Below are 21,334 nucleotides of genomic sequence, written 5' to 3'. Positions count from 1 at the left end.
ATAGAAGTAATCCTGTTATTTTCAGATTTTTAATATTTCCTGAAACTTGTGTGATATTATACTATGTTAGCACAGTTTTGGTAATATTATTATATTTAAAATCCTTTTTTTCTTAAAATATTAATGTTTATTGCATGTAACATTATTATATTTAAAGTCATTTTTCTTGAAATATTAATGTTTATTGCATGTAAAAAAAATAAAAATAAAAAAATCAATGGAAAAAATATCCTTGGGTGAGGATTAACAAAAAAATAAATTAAATAAAAATATACTTACAATTTTAAATCAGTGATACTTTTACATGTTTTTAAAAAAATCAAAATGTTGTACAAATGCATACTTTGAGAAGTCTCAATTTCTGTGTTCCTATCACTTGTAAATATTTCATCCCAAAATTTATTTAATAGTTCCTTAAAAAAACAAAAACAAAAAATCTCAACACACATTTTCTGTGAATTCTTGAGCTCATCACTTTGTCTCACATACCCTGGTGTTTGGTGAGAAGGAAGGTTCTAAATTGGGTGTTTGTTTTTAATAGATAACTGACTCCACACCACTCACTGAATAATTTGTCCATTCCTACTGATTTAAATACACACCAGCCCAGCCGCTGTAACTCAGAGGTTGAGCATCGACTTGTGAACCAGGAGGTCACAGGTTCAATTCCCGGTCAGGCACATGCCCGGGTTGTGGGCTCGACCCTCAGTAGGGGGCATGCAGGAGGCAGCTAATCAATGATTCTCTCTCATCATTGATGTTTCTATCTCGCTCTCCCTTTCCTTTCCTCTCTGAAATCAATATATTTAAAAAAAAATCTCTTAAATACACACTAAATTTATGAAAGCAAAACAGAACAGAACAAAACAAAGCCCACCTCGCTACAGGAACATTTTCCCACTCATCCAGGACTCCTGTCTGATGGTTCCATTTTTCACCCGGTAGGTTGTTTTTAGACAGGTTTTTCTTTTCTCTTATAGATTCTGTTGGATTGTTTTTAATAATGGCAGCACCCACCCTGTCCCCCGCAAACACACACACATACACCTTAGTATGGGGTTGCAAGCTCAGGAGACAGAGCCCAGAGCTTGGCAGAGGGTATGAGCAGCTGGCTTCTAAGCTGGATGCCCTGTCGCTCTACAGCACAACCCTTGCTCCCAGCCATGCCTCTAGTGATGTCCAGATATGACAGTGGCTCCTGTAGTCCCCTTGCTACCCAGCAGACAGCCTGTGGCCATCCCCTTCCCAGGTGAGGGTGCCATGAGGCATGGGCTCCTGCCTGAGCCCCAGTAAGCAGAACCACAGTCTCTCCACGGCCTCATCTCTTCTGGTTTTCTGTGAGACTCCTGCTTAGCAATAGGGCAGATGGACACTGCTTAGCAATGGGGTCTTGCTGTGGCACAGACACAGATGGACCAGGCCCTGCCAGATCTCAGCACCATAGGACGGACCTGTACACCAGGTCACATGCAATGGAAAACCCATGAGACCATGTCACACTTACCCTGGCTCATATCTGACCAAAAGGATCATTACTCAAGAACATGGTCGCTCAGCTAGGACACTCTCTACCTCACTGCAGCCACAGGTCACATGCCCGGTACACCAGGAGTGCCACGTGACCATAGCCTACACTTTCACTCCTGTGTGGTTGACCTATTGGCTCTCACACTTATATGGACATCAGCGGCACCTAGAAGATTTGGTAAGTGGACCATACTCCATGCCAGAGTTACTGACTCAGGCTGTCTGGGGAAGGAAATAGCTGGGAATCGCCTCTCCAGTTCTCAGGTGATGGTGGTTGTCCAGGACCCTCAGAGAACCACTGCCTTGCACTATACATAAAATAATGCAGCCGACATTCAGAAAGAAGGAAGCCCAGTGCTCTCCCGGCGGGCACATCAGCTGTGCCAAAGGACAGCCCCAGGTGACCATGCCAGCCTGCTGGTCCTTAGTCCCTGACCTCTGAAGGCTCCTACCTTGGCCAGAATAAAGATGTGTCTTCAGTTCTGAGGTGCTCAAGACACCAAACCTTCCCGAGGCTTCTTCACATGGTGACATCTGCTTTATGGTGGGTGGGTTTCTGCCTCTCATGCAGAGCTGGGGGTCTTACATGAGACCACCAACATGCAAAGTGCCAAAGGTCAGAGGGCACCAGCCAGGACCAACTCCACAATGCCCTTTCAGTTCCCAAATAAGTCAAGGTCAAAAGCAATGAGCATGCTGTTAAGAGACCAGCCCTGTGTTTTCCCCTCCCAGGTGAGTGTGAAAGAAAAGGACATGCCCGCTGGAGACAGGTGGGGACAGAGACCAGCTGTGAGGACCAATGCGCCCACTCCTCATGCTTTATGAGAAACGGAAAGGGGTCATAGCCAGTTGCTTCTGCATTGTTGTATTTATGTTACTTCTGGAAAAACAATTGTCTATTCTGCCGTAAGAAAGGATAATCAACATCCCATAACACTCGCCAGGCCCCAGAGAGCAGTTCTCATTTTCCCCTGAAGGCAATTGGGGGTATAACTTTATAATTTTATTAACATAAAAGCATACATGTTTGTCACACCAGAGTGTGTCAGTCTTCCTACCACATAAGATGACTGAATGGTCACATTATCTTAGACAATGGGGACACATGAAAGGTGCGGCAGGAAAAGGAGATTGGTAAAAACTGCATTAAAATACGAGGAACCTTCCCCAGGCATGAAAATTTTATAATCATAAATATGAAAAACATTGAAATTTTCTGCCTTATCTTAATAAAATAGAAGAAAGACTTCCCTTTCCTCAAGATTGGAAAATGGGCAAGAAAGAGCCCTTTAGAAACATTACATGAGATTGCTTCAAAGGCTGCAGTTGGAAGGAAGTGGGCATCATCCTAAATGAAGAGTATTTGCACAAAGGCATTACTTTCAAGAAGAGAAAAGCCTCTGTTCTTACCGAGGGTGCAACTGCTCTTTTTTTCATCTAAAATATAGAGGAATACATAATCTGAAGTACATTTAGTTTTCTGAACTTGGCCGTAGACCCATGTTTCCTGGAGAGTTAGTTAAAATACAAATAAAATATTAAGTATTTTATCTATGAAAGGTAAAAAACATTTTTCCCAATAAAAAATAAATTGAGTACCATATGACTTTGATTCTGGCAAACCATTTCTGGAAGTATTTTTCCCAGCAAATTCAAAGAGGAGATATAACTTGTTTCAGTATGGCACCACTGATCAGTTCAGATATTGCAGACATTTTATTCTATTCATTATTTACCAAAATATGTTTAAGGATCTTGAACTAATAGAATACCTTAGTTCATTTATAGGACATGAAAAAAAACCCCAAATTTTGTTATTTATAAGCTAAAAAATTCAGGTTAGTTTTACAAACACTTTTAAACTATTATACGTTCCACATCTGCTTTATCACAAAGCAATCACATTTGCTGGCCTTCCCAGAGACAAAAGAAGTATGTTATTTCTCAAGCTAAGTATCAAACTCCAAAAGTGCATGTTGTCCATCCAGTAGTAATATACAAGTATTATCCTTATTCTGATATGCAGATCTCACTGTGTATTCATACTACTGGAAGCCAACAGCTCAACTGTTTCCTTGAAAGGTTGACATTCCCAAACAAAGGCGCTCACTACACTGAGAGCGCAGAGCCCCAATCCAAAGGGGTAGCCGATGTTTCTGAGCATGAGAATCATATTCCCACATCCTACCCCAGTATCGTTGGCAGCAAACATCTGTAAAATTACCTATTCATTTTTCTACATAATAACACTTTATCATTAGAGTGCTAATAGTTGACCCTGATCCTTAAAAAGGAACCAGATTATTGAAATAAAGGACTCAATGTGAATACCATCATCTGAACTTCTAGAACTATCTATATGTATGACACCCTGTCCATTTTCCCTTCCCTAAGCAAAGTGCTGTGTTGCTGCAGCAGGACCTCCTGACACTTCCTGATGACCTGCACCTACCCCACTTCTCACCCTGGACACCGTGGGCTCTGTGTGGAGTGAGCCTTGGCCAGGCTCTAGCAACCCCTTACCTCCAAACACAGCAGCTATGAGGTCAGGCAGGGCTGGGTGGATGTGGCTATCAGACAGATGGTCACTCTCCCCGTTTAGAGAAAGAGAAAATTAGAGTGGTGTTTTGTTCTAAACCAAAAGAGGCTACAAATCCCATTGGCTTCAGGTTGGAAACCTCGTGACATGGGACCAGGCACATGTGACCTACTTTTTGCCCAACTCCCCTCCTTCTGTTGGAGGGGTGCGCCTGGCACGGATGCTGTCATTTCAATGACTCCTTCCCCCAAACAGCAGCCACCGCACAAATGCCTGCAGGACATCCAGTGCTGTAGCTAAGCCCTTGGAAAGGAAGGGGTGGGTGGGGGGACTTCACGGACCAATATTAATCAAAATGCAGCCCTAAGACTTCAGCTGTCACTGCCGCTGTCAGCTGTCTGCCGTGAACCGGCCTCACATGAAGTGGGTTCTACCTACAAATAGCGGGCATGGTCCTGGGACTGCAGGGTTACCAGGATGAGGGGCCTGAAACAGCACCGACAGTGAATTTTCGCCACTACCATTTTTTGTTCATTGTGATCTAGAGCTTCCAGGTCCAGTCCTAAAAGCAAGCCGCACACAGAAGTTCAGCAATTGATGAGCCGTGTGTGTCCTTCAGAGCCACCCAGAAGTGAAGGCTCTGATTTGGGCAGTGTAGGATGGAAAGGTGGACCGGGACCTCAGGAGAGAACATAGAGAATGCACACTAGTCCACCCATCAGGACAGGTACTTCTGCACCAAGCAGGAGAAAGTTACCCTCTAGCTCCACCTTTTACTGAGTTATTACCTATATCTTATCACCTCACACAAAATCAGGCACAAATAAATGACAAAAGGCGTATCAGGTTGTGGTAAAAACATGGATGCAGAGTGTACTTGCTGGCTGTGAGGACAGGTGTGCATTTGGCCAAGGGGCACTGAGCTGGCCACTGTGCGCACCTACAAACTATGTGGTGGTTTTCTCACACCAGCAAAGGCACACAGAGAGAAGGGGATGGCATATGCAGGTATCACTGACCACGGTCAGACTTCTGTTCCTTAGAGGAAAAAAACTTAACACAAGTATTCAATATAATATACATATGATGTATTATAGAACTGTACACCTGAAACCTATATATATTTATTAACCAATGTCACCCCAATAAATTTGATAAAACTTTAAAAATAAATAAATAAATGAATAACACAAGTACTGGATGCTCATTACAGAAAACAATAGAAAAATGCAAATATGCAAAAATAGCCTATAAATACCCAGAAAGACCATCAGTGATAGTGACATATTTGTAAAGTCTACCTATTCAGACTTTTTTCCAGTAGGTGTGTGCTACTATATTTTTAACAAAAATAGGACCAAACCACCCATGATTGTCCTGTTTTTCTCATTTACCATTACACACAAAATATTTTCCTATGTCAATATGTTTAAATCTAAATAATAGTGATCAAATTCCCATGCCATTCTATTTTATGCATAATATTTTATGCATTTTTATGCATAAGAACATAACCAATCTGCTATGTTTGTGTATCCAGGTTTTGAATTGTTACATTAAGCAATGTTTTAATAATAATCTTTGGGTGTACCTCTTCATGTCCTTCTCTTATTTCCTTGGAATACATGTTTATAGTTACAATTTCTGGGTTAAAGGATACATGTGCTTGAAGCTCTGGCACACAGTGACAAATTGGCTCAGCCAGTCGCATTCTTTGTGCCCCACCTCTCACCCTGGGGCAGGCTCTGTCATCGGTGCCCAGCTGAGCCAAGTCCTGGGGACATCAACATTAAGCGTTCAAGCAGAGGAGGAAAATGCTAATAGTGAACATTAAGACAGCCTTGTAGTTTGTCTGGCACTGTTGGCTCACTCCTCCCAGTAGCCCTCCACAGAGGATCTGCTCTTATTCCTCCAGAAACAGTAGCACAGTCACTCATGCCTTGCTTAAGGTCGTAATACCCAGGACATCAAGGGCCCACACTTTTGCCGACCGGGTGTCTGACAGCATCCAGTGTTACTAAGAGACTGTGAGGGAGGACCGACTTTTGGATCTGGCAGGGGAAGATCTGTGGATCTTGACAAGGCAGGTCTGGTTCAAGATGAACAAGTGGTGACAGCAAGGCCAGTTGTCAAAGGGACAGAAATGGGTGGTTATTGCAAGTGGGCGTGCCACCAAAGGGCATGCTCATGTGTTCATATGCGGTGGAAGCAGCGAGGGGGAGTAAGGCAGGAGCCAAACCCTTGAAGAGGTGAGAGGAAAGGAAGCAGTGTGCAAAGGGGATATGAAGGACCAAGGTCACCAGCTGAAGAAGAAGCTGAGGGTGAAGGGACCACAAAGGAGATGAGGAGGCGTGGCCCAGAGGTTGAGAAAAAATGGGGAATGGTGGCATCCTGGCCTGAGGGTGCTCCAAGCCTATCCTCCACATGTGCCCTCAGAAATCTGTCAGCCCCAGCTCTGGTTTACATAACCATCCTTGCTCTTGACCACAGCCTGGGACATGCCAGTCATGTGAAAGGAGCCATTTCCTCTGGCCCCTCTTCAAACCCAGAGCGGACTTGTAGTCTGCTGTGACCAGTCACTGACGTGCAGCTGACACAGACACCTGGAAGCTGAAATGGTTTTAACCTTCCTCCATGGAAAGAGGAACAAAGCAAAGATCATAACAGCACAGGACACAGGCTTACAGAATTGGGTCAAGCACCACGGGATTAAAAATGCTGAGCTGCGATTCAAAATATACACTAAAACCAGACAGACAGCATCTGGGCAGGGTGGGTGAGGAAGCTGGTGCTTAGAGGAATGGCAAACCTTCAGAGAGTTTACAAGGGGGTCCTTACTGAGTCTTGTGACTTCTTAAGATGCACATGTTTCTCAGACAAGCACCTGGGAGATACGTTAACTCAGAACTTACGGAATGTTTGTGTTGGGAATCTGGATTAATACAAGAAACAGCTTGAAGCAGACTCCCCATGGCCACCGCTATTATGGCCGTAGGTGAATAAAGCATCCTTGAGTATTCTTAAGGCTTTGGCAGTGCCTCATAATGTAAAACTCATGGGGAATAATCTAGAACTGGGCTGGAGAGTACTGAGGCATGTGAGCTGCAGAAAAAACCTCTGAGGCCTTGCTTGATTTACAGGTAGAAACTAAGGCCAGCGAAAGTCAGTCCTGCAGGCTCAGAACCTTGAGGTCCATCAGAGAGAATGTGGATCTCAGGGATTTGGAGCAAACAGCACACAGAACACATGCTCCTGCACACATGTGCACACATTCCTACACCCGAACACACATGCACATAAACTCCTGCAACCATGCTTCTATACATGTGCTCTATAGAAGTGTACACACTCTTGTGCACACTGGCACACAAGCTCCTACACACATGCATACACATTCTTACACCCATGCACACATGTTCTTCCATCTGTATACTCTCCTGCTCACTCACAGGGAACCAGTTAAGAAGCTGATAACAGACCCAGCTCTTCAGATTCCCCACCCAGCATTCTTTACAAAATAGTAGGATGAAGATCTACAGAGTAAAAACAGGGAACACTAAGGGGAAATTAGTTCTAAGGATTCCCATGCTTCTCAAAAATTCAAAGGAAAGAACCACGGAGAAATATTTCTGCCTCAGCATCGACCTGCTCCTGCAAACGCAGACCAATTTCTTCAAACACCAAGTCAACGCAACACGTGACCTCTCAAGAGCCAACAAGGCAAGAGGTTCCCACATTATCATTGCATCCACTGCCTTTCTTTTTTTGTCTTCTTTTTTGGTTGTTGTTAATCCTCACCTGAGGATATTTTCCCCATTGATTTTTAGAGTGAGTGGTAGAGAGAGAGGGAGGAGGAGAGAGAGGGAGAAACAGACAGAGGGAGAGAGAGAGACAGAGAGAAAGAGAGAGAGATGTTAAAGAGACACATCAATTGGTTGCCTCCCACATGTGCCCTGAACAGGCCAGGGATTGAAACTGCAATCCGGAATGTGCCCTTGACCGGGGATTGAGCCCACAATCCTTCAGTGTGCAGGCCTATGCTTTAACCACAGAGCAATATCGGCCAGGGCTAAACTGTTTTTCTTTGTTAAACATTACCTTTCATGGTCTGTCTCTCTCCCTGGCACTACTGCCCAGTTGACACCCTGTCATGAACTAAAGAGACTGAAATGCAGATTGGACCACATGGAACAAACTTCCTTTGTTACATACATTCTTGGTAAACAAACACATGAGCAAACAAAAGATACTTTACAGCAACTCACCTTCCCCCATAAGCGGCTCTAAGAGTCAGAGCAGATCCATAGACACAAATGTTCAGACTTGTGGTAACTTAGAGCATCATAACTGGAACTGGTGATGTATGGAAGGCCTGGCTTTTGTCCCACCTACCTAAAACACAAAAACACAGGGCATATGAACTTACAAATTTATGATCCTATCCACTAGGGTCAACAGGATAGCTTTTTTTTTGCATTCAACAGAGTAGCAAACATGTCTTAAGCATTCAGGTACAAGGCAGGCGCAGGGTATGGAAACGCAGTGCCAGTGAGGACTTACCCAGGAACACTGCCCTATTAAAACCCAAATGAGGCAGCTCAAAACATGAGGAGGCTTCCATTTTATAAATGAGAAGTCCAAAGAAATTTTTTGTAAAACTGAAAACTTTTGAGAATGTAATTAAAACAATTAACTTTCTATTATAATATTTAATATATTTATATGTATTTATGTGGATTTTAAAATAACATTTATGAAATTATATATGAATTTAAATACATAGCTGATATTCCATTTTCATGGCTAGTATAATAATTTAATGAAAACTCTCCCATTTCAGTATTCAATTTTGTCCAAATAGAGACACTTTCTCCTCCATCTGATGTTTTTCCAGAGTGCATCATTTTCGCCTTGGTCTATCTAAGTTTCTTGACTTTTACATTTTGAATCATGTTTGTAGCTCGAACTCGAAATTTAAACCTTAGTCACAAGTATCTATTTTCATAACATTATAGTCTTTGCTGTATTTTTCAATCTATTCCATATGTGTATATTTATGACCACTACAAATTATTGTTCTAGACATTGTAAAAGGCTTGTTTATAACAGTGTCCCAACATTTGGAATTGTGAGATCATAGCACCAAAAATAATTAGAAACTTACGTTAAACTTCTTTGCCTTTCTCTGAGTCAATCAGGTAACCACTTTAGGCAATAAATAACAGCAATGTCTGTATATGTCTCAAGCTAAAATTTCTTATCCATATAATATGTTGAGGTTCACAATGTAATAAATGAAAACACCACATGCAAAGAAATTCCATATAAGATAACATTGAGTAAAACCTCCCTTTCATATGGGCACACAGCATCTCACTTGGGAAGACAGTCATACACAGTGCAGTCAAATGCTCAAAATATTACTGATCGAGGATCAGAGAGGCCTTGCTTGTTTAGTTAGGCCTAAGGTCAATAAGTGAGAATTCACCAGAAAACAATGGAAGAATTTTTAACATGAGGCTAAGACAATTCAATGGGGAAAGAGCAGTCTTTGAAACATATGGTGTTGGGAAAACTGGGTATCCACATGCAAAAGAATGAACTTGGACCCTTACCTTATACCATATACAAAAATTAACTCAAAATTTAAGAGGAATTTTGAAAAGGAGAAAATAACAAATGTCAGCAAGGATACAGAGAAACTGGAATTCTCATACATTGCAGGTACAAATATAATATGGTATAGTCACTTTGGAAAACAGTCTGGCAGGATCACAAAAAATAAACATAGAGTTACCATACAACCTAGCAATTGTACTCCTAAGTGTATAACCATGAGAACTGAAGATATGTGCACACAAAAACATGTACATGAATGTTCACAAGCAACATTATTCATAATAGCAAAAAAGTGGAAAAACCCAAATGTCCACCAATTAATGAATGAATAAACAAAATGTGGCATATTCATACAATAAAATATTTAGCAACTAAAAAAGAAATGAAGGACTGACAGATCAACATGGATGAACCTTGAAAACATTATGCTGAGGGAAAGAAGCCAGACAGAGAAAAATTGTCTCATCCCATTTACATGAAATGTGCAGAGCAGGTGATCCAGAGACAGAAAGTGGACTAGTGGTTCCCAAGGCTGAGGAAGAGGGGAATGAGAGTAACTAATAGTGAGTATGAAGTTTCTTTCTGGGTGATGAACATGTTCTGTAAGTAGATAGTGGTGATAGGTGCCCAACTTTGTAAATATTCTAGAAACTACTAACATGTACACTTTAAAAGTGTGAATTGTATGGTATGTGGAAAATATTCAACTAAAAAAACCCTAAAGGTAATAAATACTTATAAGTTTTTTTAAAAGCAGTAAAAGAAACCTCTCATTAAAATGGCAAAATTAGCATGTGTTTATCTCCACCTTATAGAAACAGCACTAAAACGATACAAGATAAAATGGCACAAACTAACAAGCACTAAAAAGTCAGGAGAATTGAAAACAACCAGCAAGCTCTGTCAACACAACCCTGGAATCTGGACAGTAGATGAATAAGTTGTGACTAATATGACCAAGCAAAGAGCGATGAACCTAAGCCTATAAGGAAGAAGTCACTAGGAAACCCTGGTTTACATCATGGATTCTAGAAGGCTAGCACGTGGCACACCCAAGGTAAGATGTGGAGGTCAGGGAATAAAAACAGAAATCATAATTTACATTTTCTGGAAGGAAGTTTCAGGCCCCCAGAAATCCTAATCACTAGGTGAGTACTCTTCTTTTCCCATGGACAACTGGAGATTTCCCTCTGAAGAGGGTGGCTCATTCAGGGTATGACAACTAGCAGTTCTTAAGACAGGGAAATGCTGAGATTAAAACCAGGGTGCTATGTGAAAGAAAACAGACCAACAGTGAGATCTCTTGCCCCTTCTCTCAAGAGGCTCTCAAAATGCTAGCAGACAAGGATTATTCCCTCAATAAGTTACATACAACAGAAATAGTATACAAGAAATCTGATACCAATGCAATCAAACCAGAAATTAATGTACTTTAAAAATATATATTTTATTGATTTTTTACAGAAAGGAAAGGAGAGAGACAGAGAGTTAGAAACATCGATGAGACAGAAACATCGATCAGCTGCCTCCTGCATGCCCCCCACTGGGGATATGCCCGCAACCAAGGTACATGCCTTGACTGGAATCGAACCCGGGACACCCCAGTCCGCAGGCCGACGCTCCATTCACTGAGCCAAACCGGCTAGGGCTAGAAATTAATGTACTTTAACCAAAGGACAATTAACATCGTTTTAGAAACATCTAAAGCAAGGGTGGAGAACATCTGGCCTATGGGTGGTATAAGGCCCGTGAAATCATTTGGTCTGGCCCTGCCAAGTCATTAGGAGTGAGTTAATTAAATGTCTGATTATATATAGCAGGCTAATTTTTAAGCTGATAATTTTGTATGGCCTGAGAATGATGTTATAAATATTCAAATGGCCCTTGGCAGAAAAAAGGTTCCCCACCCCTGATCTAAAGGAAACTAGTTTACTAAATATAAATAGCCCTATGTCACTAAATCAGTAAGGAACACCCCAAGACCAGAAATCTGGACAGTGATGTGACAGACACATTCATGCAATGACACACTTCTTCCAACATCACCAACACATGTCAGGGAGCCAGGGCCACCCAGCACCCTGTGGAGTTAGATATAAATAATGATGAAATCTCAGAGGCTCTGCTGTTCACTTTTCAAAACACAATTGGGCCCTGGCCAGTGTGACTCAGTTGGCTGAGCGTCATCCCATGCACTAAGAGGTTGCTGGTTCAATTCCTGGTCAGGGCACATGCCCAGGTTGCAGGCTTAATCCTCTCAGTAGGGGGCTTGAAGGCGGTAGCGGATTTATCAATGTTTCTCTCATCATTTCTGTTTCTCTCTCTCTCTCTCAAATCAATAAAAACATATTTTAGAAAAGAACTGGGAGGCTGGATCTGCTCTGTGACCTCCTCTGCTCTGTGACCTCCTGCTAGCCATTAACTGTTAAATACACACACACACACACACACACACACACACATACACACATACACAAAACACAATTGGTATTAGGAAGGGAGACAGATTGAATGAGGGACACAACTCCTTTCCTCACCTCTATGGCCTTCCCTCGCTGCATGACCCACTTAGGAACAGCAGAAGCCATGGTTTTTAATGTCTTGCTGAACAAGCCGCCACAACAAATCAGCTTCAAAGGACTAGTCCCCAAGGGCATCACATCCCCTCCTGGACACAGTCCAGACAAAAGCAGCCCATTAAGCTGCAAACTCCACACATACTGGCAAACACACACTCACATGTGTACACACAGCACAGGGCATGCACAGCTCACATGGTTATTCGTGCTCTGATACAGGGCGTGGGCTCCACCAGGAATTTGAAACATCAGACAATCACAAGGCCCAGTGCTGTCCTACGTGCTCCCACTGGCCTTCTCCTGTGCCTTCATCTTGCCAGGAGAGGGTGATGAGGGGAGGGCAGCTGAGAATGGTGTGGAGAGAGGGGCCACGTTGGGTGAGGTATTTTAGGCCATTTTAAGAATGAGAGCAGGTGGAATCTGCAGAAAACCAGGATCAGAGAAGGTTTTGAGAAAAAAGGAGGCATCATAAATCATGATATTTTAACATGAGCAACCTGGCTGCTGGTGTGGAAAACAGGCTGAAAGTAAAGAGGGGCAGAAGAAGCCAGGAGAGAATTTAGGAAATTAAGCAATAATCCAGTAAAGAGATATCACTGTAAGCGCAGCGAGGAAGTATGCAGTGGCTGTGAGGGCCCATGACTGGGAAATCAGTGGGATGAGCGACACCCAAGCCAATCCAGCAAACGGCCTATCCAGCGGGAGATGCCAACATGCCATTCTGTTACAGTTCACACATTATAGTGACAAAGTAATGAAGAAGCAGAATACATGAAAACACGCAAACATGACAGTGTGTGTGGGTACAATGCCACACCTGCCATTTAGAGGTTACTCCTTCTCCCCCAGCTATCAGAGAACAACAAAAAGGGGCCATGTTCTGATTCACTGTGCATGATTCAACAAATGTTGAAGATAGGAAATCAACAGACAAGGCTTTCTACCCACTTGGCAATTAAATTAGAAATCATTAGCAAAAGATAACTTTGTAATCCCCTAGACAGAACATCTTTTCCATGATTCTCAATAAGAAATGAATGAGACAACATCATAATGAAATCAGAAAATAATGAGACCACAACAATAATAAAATTACTCCATGCCCAAATCTCAGGCAAACAGCTAAGATAGAGCTCACAGGAAAAGTTACCGCTTTAAAACATATATAGAATAGAAAAAGAAAGGCAAATATTAGTAAGTAAAAAGACCATTTTAAGAAGTTAGAAAAATAACAGAAAGTATCCACAGAAAGTAAAAAGGAGGTATTAATAAAGAATAGATCAGAAAAGAAACAAGAGGCAATTGAGAAAAATGAACAAATATAAAATTTATTTCTTCAATAAAGGTCTAAAAATACACAACCTGCTGATGACATTGATCAGGAAAAATAATCCAGAAGGTACAGATGATATTAGGAATTTAAAGAAAGACAAGGGCTCCTGTTTCTGGACACGATGAAGGAGATACGTTTCTCCTTATTCTTCCTGCTGAGTCTCACTAGAACTTGATGGGAGGCCTGGAGGGTGGACGGTATAGCTTCCCCACAGCCAGGAGGGCAACCACTCTCAAAACTTTTGATCTCAAGACCCCTTTACTCTCTTAAAAATCACTGAGGACACCAATGTGCTTTTGTTTGTGTCGATTCTACCCATCACTATTTACCTTATTAGATGAAAATTGAGGAACTTTATATATTTTATGTAATAGTTTTAAAATAACAATAATAAACCTAATACAAGTTAACAAAAGTAGCATTTTATGAGCAATGTTTTCCAAAAATTAGTGAGAAGTGTGGCACTGTTTTCTATTTTTGTAAAGTCTGTTCTAATAGAAGACAGCAGGTTCCCATATCTGCTTTTGCATTTAATCTGTTATGATATGTGTGTTTGGGTTGAAGTATGTGAAAACAATTGGTCTCAAATGAACATGCTGCTGGAAAAGGGAGAGAGAATTCCATGACCTTTTCAGATAATTGGGGACATTCTTCTTTGCCACAATACCAGAACTCCACAGTGGTAATTTCTTAAAGGCTATTTGCAAAGTGTACTCTGAAATCACAGGAAAACCCACATCAACGAACTTGCTAAACTATTACATTTTAACCCTTTGCACTCCGAACCATTCTGGACATTGGCTACCAGCTACTCGAAGCTACTTTGCGGCGGAAACGTGCATTTACAGACCCTCGTATTATTTAGTATAATTTTGGAACCAAGTAACATATTATAATGATATTGGACTTATATGAATTGGGTGACATCGAGGAATGTATATTTGCAAAAAAAACCAATATTTTATTGTTTATAATTTTGTACAGTATAAGTTTTGTAACACTCCCCAGTATGCATTGCAGGCTGATTAGTGCATGTTTGACAGTAATAAGTGGTTTGATGCCTGCCACCAGGTGTTTTCCTGTTAGAACACACAATGCAGTCCCGTTTTCTTTGTCCCACATCGGGAATATGTAGTTCATTGTTTAATCCGACACAAAACCCGCTGACATTTCTTGTATATATCTTAGTAATTTTACGATATTTTGATTCAATTTCTTGTGCCATTTCAAGATAAAACTTCAGGGAAACATGCATGTCTCAAAGTTGCGTTGAAATAACTCAATTCCTCGTAATCACTAATAAACTGCAATGTCCCCTGAGAGGGGACATCCGAGTGATATGCTAGAATTCTGATGTCCCCTGAGAGGGGACAGTGGAGTGCAAAGGGTTAAAAGCCAGTGGTCCACTTAAACTCTGAATATGCCTTTACCAAGGCATAGTTTTTATAACAATCTTATATTGGTCATTGGAAAATACTGGTTCACTGACTTATGCTGATCTCCACATCACACATTTTACTATACAATATTAAAAATCACATTTGTTATACCACCACCAAGCTTATCAGAAAAATCTTAAAATATTCAGGAGCTGTGGACAGTGGCAGATATTAGGTTTTGAAAAATTCTAACTTTTACTTGTGAGCTCAAAGGCACGTTAAATTGAGAAGCATTTATTCTAGAAAACCTTCTAAATCTCAGGTCTTATGACAAAGGCTGGGAGCCTTCGTGTCACATGTGTCTAAGCATAGCCGCTGACCAGGCATGGGTGAAGACAGGCTTGCCCACACAGGTACAGGCCTAGGAAGTCAGCCCTGAAAAAATAAACATGGGACACCAAGCAGGGAGCTCACGCTGTGGAGAAGACAGGTTCCACAATTTTTCAGGCAGCAGGAAACTCAAAAGTGTGCCATTGGTAAATAAGAGTTATCACAGTTCTCTTATTCCTGACAACCAGCATTGCTAGTGACACAGGCAGACATCACCAGGAATCCTGGACCACAGACACCCATGTTGACCTGCTCTGCTCTGCATGTGTGAATGCATGTGTGTGCATATGTATGTGCTTACAGATATGTGTGGCATGTGCGTGTCATGGCAGTCCAATCAAACCTACAGAGAAACCGAAGCCAAGAGAGTTGCCTGTTGTGCTGGGGTTGCTCTACAGAGGCAAGACCACGAGAGAACGCTTCTAGGTGGAAACACTGAGGGCATGACACAGCTATGGATGATGGCGGAGAAGTACAGGCGGAAGGCTAGCATGAGGAAGTGGGAGGTCAATCCTGGACAAGGTAAGCGAGAGGCTGGTCCTTTTCCTGAGCATGAGCAGGAGCTGGGCACTCAGGCTGGAGCTCAGGGTGAGGTTTGGAGATGGAACCCGAGTTGTTGCGCCTAGATGAAACTGAGTGTTTGGCCCTAAGCAGAGTCTAGGACCAGTCCCCAGGGCAATGTGGATGGAAAAGAGAAGAGGAGGTAACACAGCCAGGACCCACCAGGGTCCACATGTTTTCTGAGGGCGGGTTCTGCTTCTAACAGCTTCAAATATACCAAATTCACCTGTAAGGGATGACCTGCCAGCTCTGGACATGAGGATTATTTGTCAGGAAAGAAGTAGATGGAAAAGGATAAGTGGGGGATTTTTTGTTCCCCCTTAGAGCACACTCCAGACACATGGCAGTGAGGGGACACATGGTAGAGACGGACACTCACTCCAGCCTATCGGCTGGCTGTCCTCACATGGTTTTCCCTCAGCATCCTGTGCACAACTGTGTTGCCCCATCCTGAGCGGGGTCTTCTCCAAAGAGACTCAAAGGACATTGGTCAACGGAACCTCCCAGACTCAAAAGGGGCAGTACTTTCAATCTGAATATTGCTAGAAGCCTGGGTCTCCCTATCACAACAAAGCCAGAACTGTGAGGATGCAAGACTCTGGCCACTAGGTGGCAGCAAAGCTCTGTGGTCTAATGGCAGTCCTTCAAAGGAGCACTTGAAGACACACAGAATGTGTCCCCCAACGAGGTTTGGTCTCTCACCCAGGGGCCTGCAGACCGCAGCCTTTCCCGTTCTATCTACCTTCTTTATTCAGGACTTTCCATTCTTTATTGTCCATATATACTGGTCCCATTTCCCAGCTGCCAACAACTTCAAGGACAGCTCTCCTCTGCTGGGCTCCAACATAGCTGCTGGGGACTACTCGAATCCAGGCTGCTCCCCCCGCCCTCCAGGAGCTTCCCATCCTCACACCATGCATGGTCCTCACACTATTCCTGGTCTGCACATTACACACCACGCTTCCCAGCGAAGCAAGCACACTTATGGCACATCTGCTCCCACTCGCTGCCGCCCTTTGGGTGTCAGCCTTATCACCACATGGCCGCACTCACCTTCATTCCTCCTCACAGCTATTAGTCCCCTGAGCACTCCCCACACTGCCTGCCCCAGAAGGCATAGCACTGCATGGAAATGTCCTCCATGACTTCCAGGCACACCTGAAAGTGTGTGCAAAGAAACATTTCTTCAAGGTGGCACCATGTTTTCAAATTCTGAGCCACAGAACCTTTTTTTCTAAAAGTAGATTTCTGCAAATGTTCAATACATGCATCAGTTTGCATGTGAGGCCCTGAGAGAAGCCCAAATGGGACCCAGAGGCCACCTCACGGCTCCACCACACCTGCAGATGTCCCTGCACTTCCCAGAATGTTCTGTAAAGCACTGGAATAGGAGGAAGAAGCAAGGACTTGACACCTCAGATCAGGGTCAGAGTCCCAGCATCTTCACCAACTGAGACCCAGGAGCAGTACTGTCTTGTCTGGAAAATGGGTGCATTTCCACCCAGCCTCTTCCCATCAACGGTCTGCAGTGAGGACCCAATGAGGTAATGGTTAAGCACATGCTCACCATATCATGTTAAAATAAAACACTTTACATAAATTCAACCTGGAAAGAAAACATACTTTAATTACTATGGAAAATGCTTATTGTCAGTCTTTCTTACTCCCATTAATAACATTCAAGTAAACTGCTCTTATTACAATGCTTTTGTGAAAATGGTTTCCCCAGAGATGCCAACAAAACACACTGTGCCTAGTCACTACCTGGGGTCATCCACAGGGTTGGGAGTACCCTCTGACACTTAGTCACGGGATCTTGGTGAACAAACAAGAAGGACACATGGTAGGGGCCTTGTTTATCTATTTTACAGGTTGAATGCTCGCCATTTCAGTGCACTGGAATGCCAGAATTGGACCACAGGAGAAGAAGATGTTACAGGACCCAGGTCTAGAGAGGTACAAAAGCAAGGCTGCATGGTACACTTCCACAGACCCCACTGGACCACCAGATACCCAACACACGGCAGATGACAAACTCCCCTTGGGCATCTTCCCCTCCAAGCATGGGCTCTCAGGCTTGTCAGGCTCATGGAGCCCTTGGAGGTTAAGCTCCTACCACTTGACCCACCAGGAGACTGTCTGTGAGGCCCCCTGCCAGGTGTGAGCCATCCGTGTTACACCATTGCCATGAGCATGGTGACTTCGCTGGTGCAAGCCTTAGCTCCCTCCCTGGCCATGACAGCCACCTACTCACAACTTCTCAAATCCAATCACACACTTGCAAGACCTCTTATTTGTCTCCATCTTCACTTTAAAGTTAATTTTTCAGGCTGCAGTAACTGAAGGCACACAGCCCTCCTAAACCCAGTCCGCACAGCTGGCGTGCATCTGCTCACTGCTTCATGGTGCCGTGGGTTACATTAGCGATGTGAATTCAAATAGAAACTTGTTCTTACTCAAGTCCTGTCAGAAGAAAATACACTTCAATTCACTCCACAATCAAGACATTACATGATTCATGAAAGTCTCTCTATCAAAAAGCAAGCAATCCTAAATCTGTATGTGCCAAGCAACAAAGCCACGAAATTCAGTAAGTAAAATCTGATAAAACTAAAGGAATAATAGACAAATCCAAAATTACATTTGGAGACTTCAATACCCCGCTCTCAATGACTGGTAGAACAACTAGACAGAAAATCACCAACAATGTAGAACTTAACACCACCCACCAAAATGAGGTGTTAAACACTCTATTTGACAACAGCAGAACACATTCTTCCTAAGCACCCATGAAGCATTCTCCGAGGCAGACTACATCCTGAGCCATAAAATTAATCTCAACAAATTTAAATAAATTAAAACACCACAGAGTGTGTTTTCTAATTACAATTAAATCAAATTAGAAATCAATAACAGAAAGATAACAGGTATGTCTCTAAACATTTGGAAATTTAACAACACACATCTAAACAATCCATGGGCCACAGAGGGAAGCTAAGTAAAATTTAAGATGTATACTGGACTGAATGAAAATGAAAAAACAACATATCAAAATTTATGGAATTCAGCTAAACTGGTACTGTGAAGGAAATTTCAGGATTGTCTAAATTAGAAATGGCCTCAAATCTGTAAGCTAAAATCTCACTTTAAGAAACTAGAAAAGGAACCAACTAACCACAAATCAAACAGAAAGCTGGAAACAGTAACTACAAAAGTAAAAATCAATGAAATTGCAAACAGAAAGTAGAGAAAATAAATGAAACAAAAAGCTGGTTCTTTGAAAGGTTCAATAAAATTGACAAACCTCTAGCTAGACTGACAAAGAGAACAGCAGACACAAACTACCAATATTAAAAATGCCACAAGGGCTATCACTGCAGTCCACGGACATGAAAAGGACACTAAGGGAAGACTACAAACAACTTTACACACATAAATTTGACAACTCAGATGAAATACACCAATTTCTTGAAAATTACAAACTACCATAACTCACCCAATATGAAATAGATTAGTTGGATAACTCTAAACTATTAGAGAAAATAAACTTGGTTTTAAAATCTCCTGAAAAGGAGATCCTCAGGCCAAGCCAACTTTACTGGGGAATTCTATGAGATGTTTAAAGACATTAGCACCAATTCTATACAATCTTTTTCAAACAACAGAAAACAAGGGAATTCCATTCAACTCTTTCAATATGTCACTATTACCCTAACAACAAATCCAAAGACAGAACATAAAAAGAAAACTACAGACTAATGTTCCTCCAGAACATTACCAGGGATGCAAGGCTGGTTCAATATTTAATAAATCAATCAATGTAATCCATCATATTAACAGACTAAAGAAGAAAAATTATATTATTATATCATCGATGTATAGGAAGCATTTGACAAAATTCAATACCCATTCATGACAAAAATTCTCAGCAAACTAGAAATAGAGAACAGTACTTGGTTTCCATAGTAACTGCCAACCATTTAACTACATGGCAAGTATTATGAGGTGACACAAGGCAATTGGAGACAACAGGGAAATTACAGAGTAAGTCTTAAATAAATACAAAGTGACTAGTGATTTCTTTGTGGCCTCATCTGCTCCAAGCCCTACCTCTCACTCGTCACCAGCTCAGGGGTGGTGCCCATTCTCGGGCCAATAGACAGTCACTTAGATGTGAGTCCCTGCTTCTTCTTTCCTCTCTTCACTAGCATCTCAGTCAGGTTGTCCTCAAGTCTCCCCACCTCACACCTTGCACCTCTCAGGATCAGGCTGGGAAGCAGGTAAAGTCATGCATGGGGCTCCAGGATGTGGTTATTGAGATTAATTTTATCAACCAGAACTGTAGGAAGGGTGCTTTTAGACTTTGGTTAGTTTATCAACTGCCTAAAAAGACAGTAAAAGTCAATACACAAACCAGTCTTCTATCGATTAAACAGGATGGTTACCTGAGAACATTCATCTGCTGTCACCTATACCAGAATCCCCCAAAAGGCAGACACTCTAAGACAGCAGCAATAAAAGCAACTCATGACATTTGTGGAAACAGTGATGATTGCAGGTAGAGGGTCAGATGTTTTGATTAATTATTAATGTAGAAACAGATAGTGTTTATGGAATCAAAACATCCCAGAAGACATGTAGAAACATCTAGTGTGCTAGGAATGAGAATTCGGACACTCAGCTCAGGGTTACTGGACACAAGGACTTTGAGAGGATTGATTGAAGGCCCCTCCTACCCCCTGCCATATGTCCTGACTCCCACTGCTGGTGTGTGCTTTGAGCCAGGGCAGCAGGCATTGTGTCTCAACAGCAACCAACTCCAGAGAGGAGTTACTCTAGAAAACAAAATCTTGGCAGATGCAGTCCAAAGATCCCCACCTCTTCTCCTCCAATACCAGAGGCAGACTACAGTGAATGGAACTCATATCCTTGACAGGCAAATCAAACCTCTCAAAAGCAGAGCTGTGGGCATAGCCAAGAGATGTTATAGGTTTCAGAAGAACTAGCCACAGGAGAAAGAATCACCAAATGCAACAAAAGAAGATACTCAAGGAAAGAGTTAATGACACAAGTAGAAGAATATTCATAAAGAAAACATTGCTCCTTCAAAAGAAACCACCAACGATTTTAGAAATAAAAGTTAGTTAAAATGGAATACTCAGGATGACTTGATTCACAACACAGACAAAATGAAGAAGGAATTAGTGATTAGACAAATAAACCAAACATTATTCCAGAATGCAGAATGGGAAGACCTAGAGCTACTACAGAATGCAGACCTAGGGGACCCAGAACGCTTCTAGAATGAAGATCAAGGACTGAGAGTGAAGAGTGTAAGAGAAAAGGGTGAGGCCAAAGCAAGTTTGAGAAGCTCCATTTTCTGTTGCATAGGAGTCTGAAAAAAAGA

The 21,334-nt window shown here is 42.2% G+C and overlaps 1 protein-coding gene across 7 annotated transcripts in view; it reads right to left on the bottom strand.

Moving 5' to 3' along the window:
- The window catches only part of PCBP3 (poly(rC) binding protein 3), a 207,905-nt gene that overhangs the window by 59,837 nt on the left and 126,734 nt on the right, over positions 1–21,334 (bottom strand). For all 7 annotated transcript variants that reach the window (XM_023763566.1, XM_023763565.1, XM_023763563.1 and 4 more), the window contains one exon: positions 8,332–8,458. In XM_023763566.1, coding sequence (XP_023619334.1) covers positions 8,332–8,341 — 10 coding nt within the window. In that variant the 5' untranslated portion in view covers positions 8,342–8,458. The remainder of the gene's footprint in view (positions 1–8,331; positions 8,459–21,334) is intronic.

Source organism: Myotis lucifugus, unplaced genomic scaffold, assembly GCF_000147115.1.
Source record: "Myotis lucifugus unplaced genomic scaffold, Myoluc2.0 scaffold_291, whole genome shotgun sequence".
NCBI lineage: Eukaryota > Metazoa > Chordata > Mammalia > Chiroptera > Vespertilionidae > Myotis > Myotis lucifugus.
The sequence above is the reverse complement of the archived record's forward strand: the minus strand, read 5'-3'. Positions and strand labels throughout refer to the sequence as shown.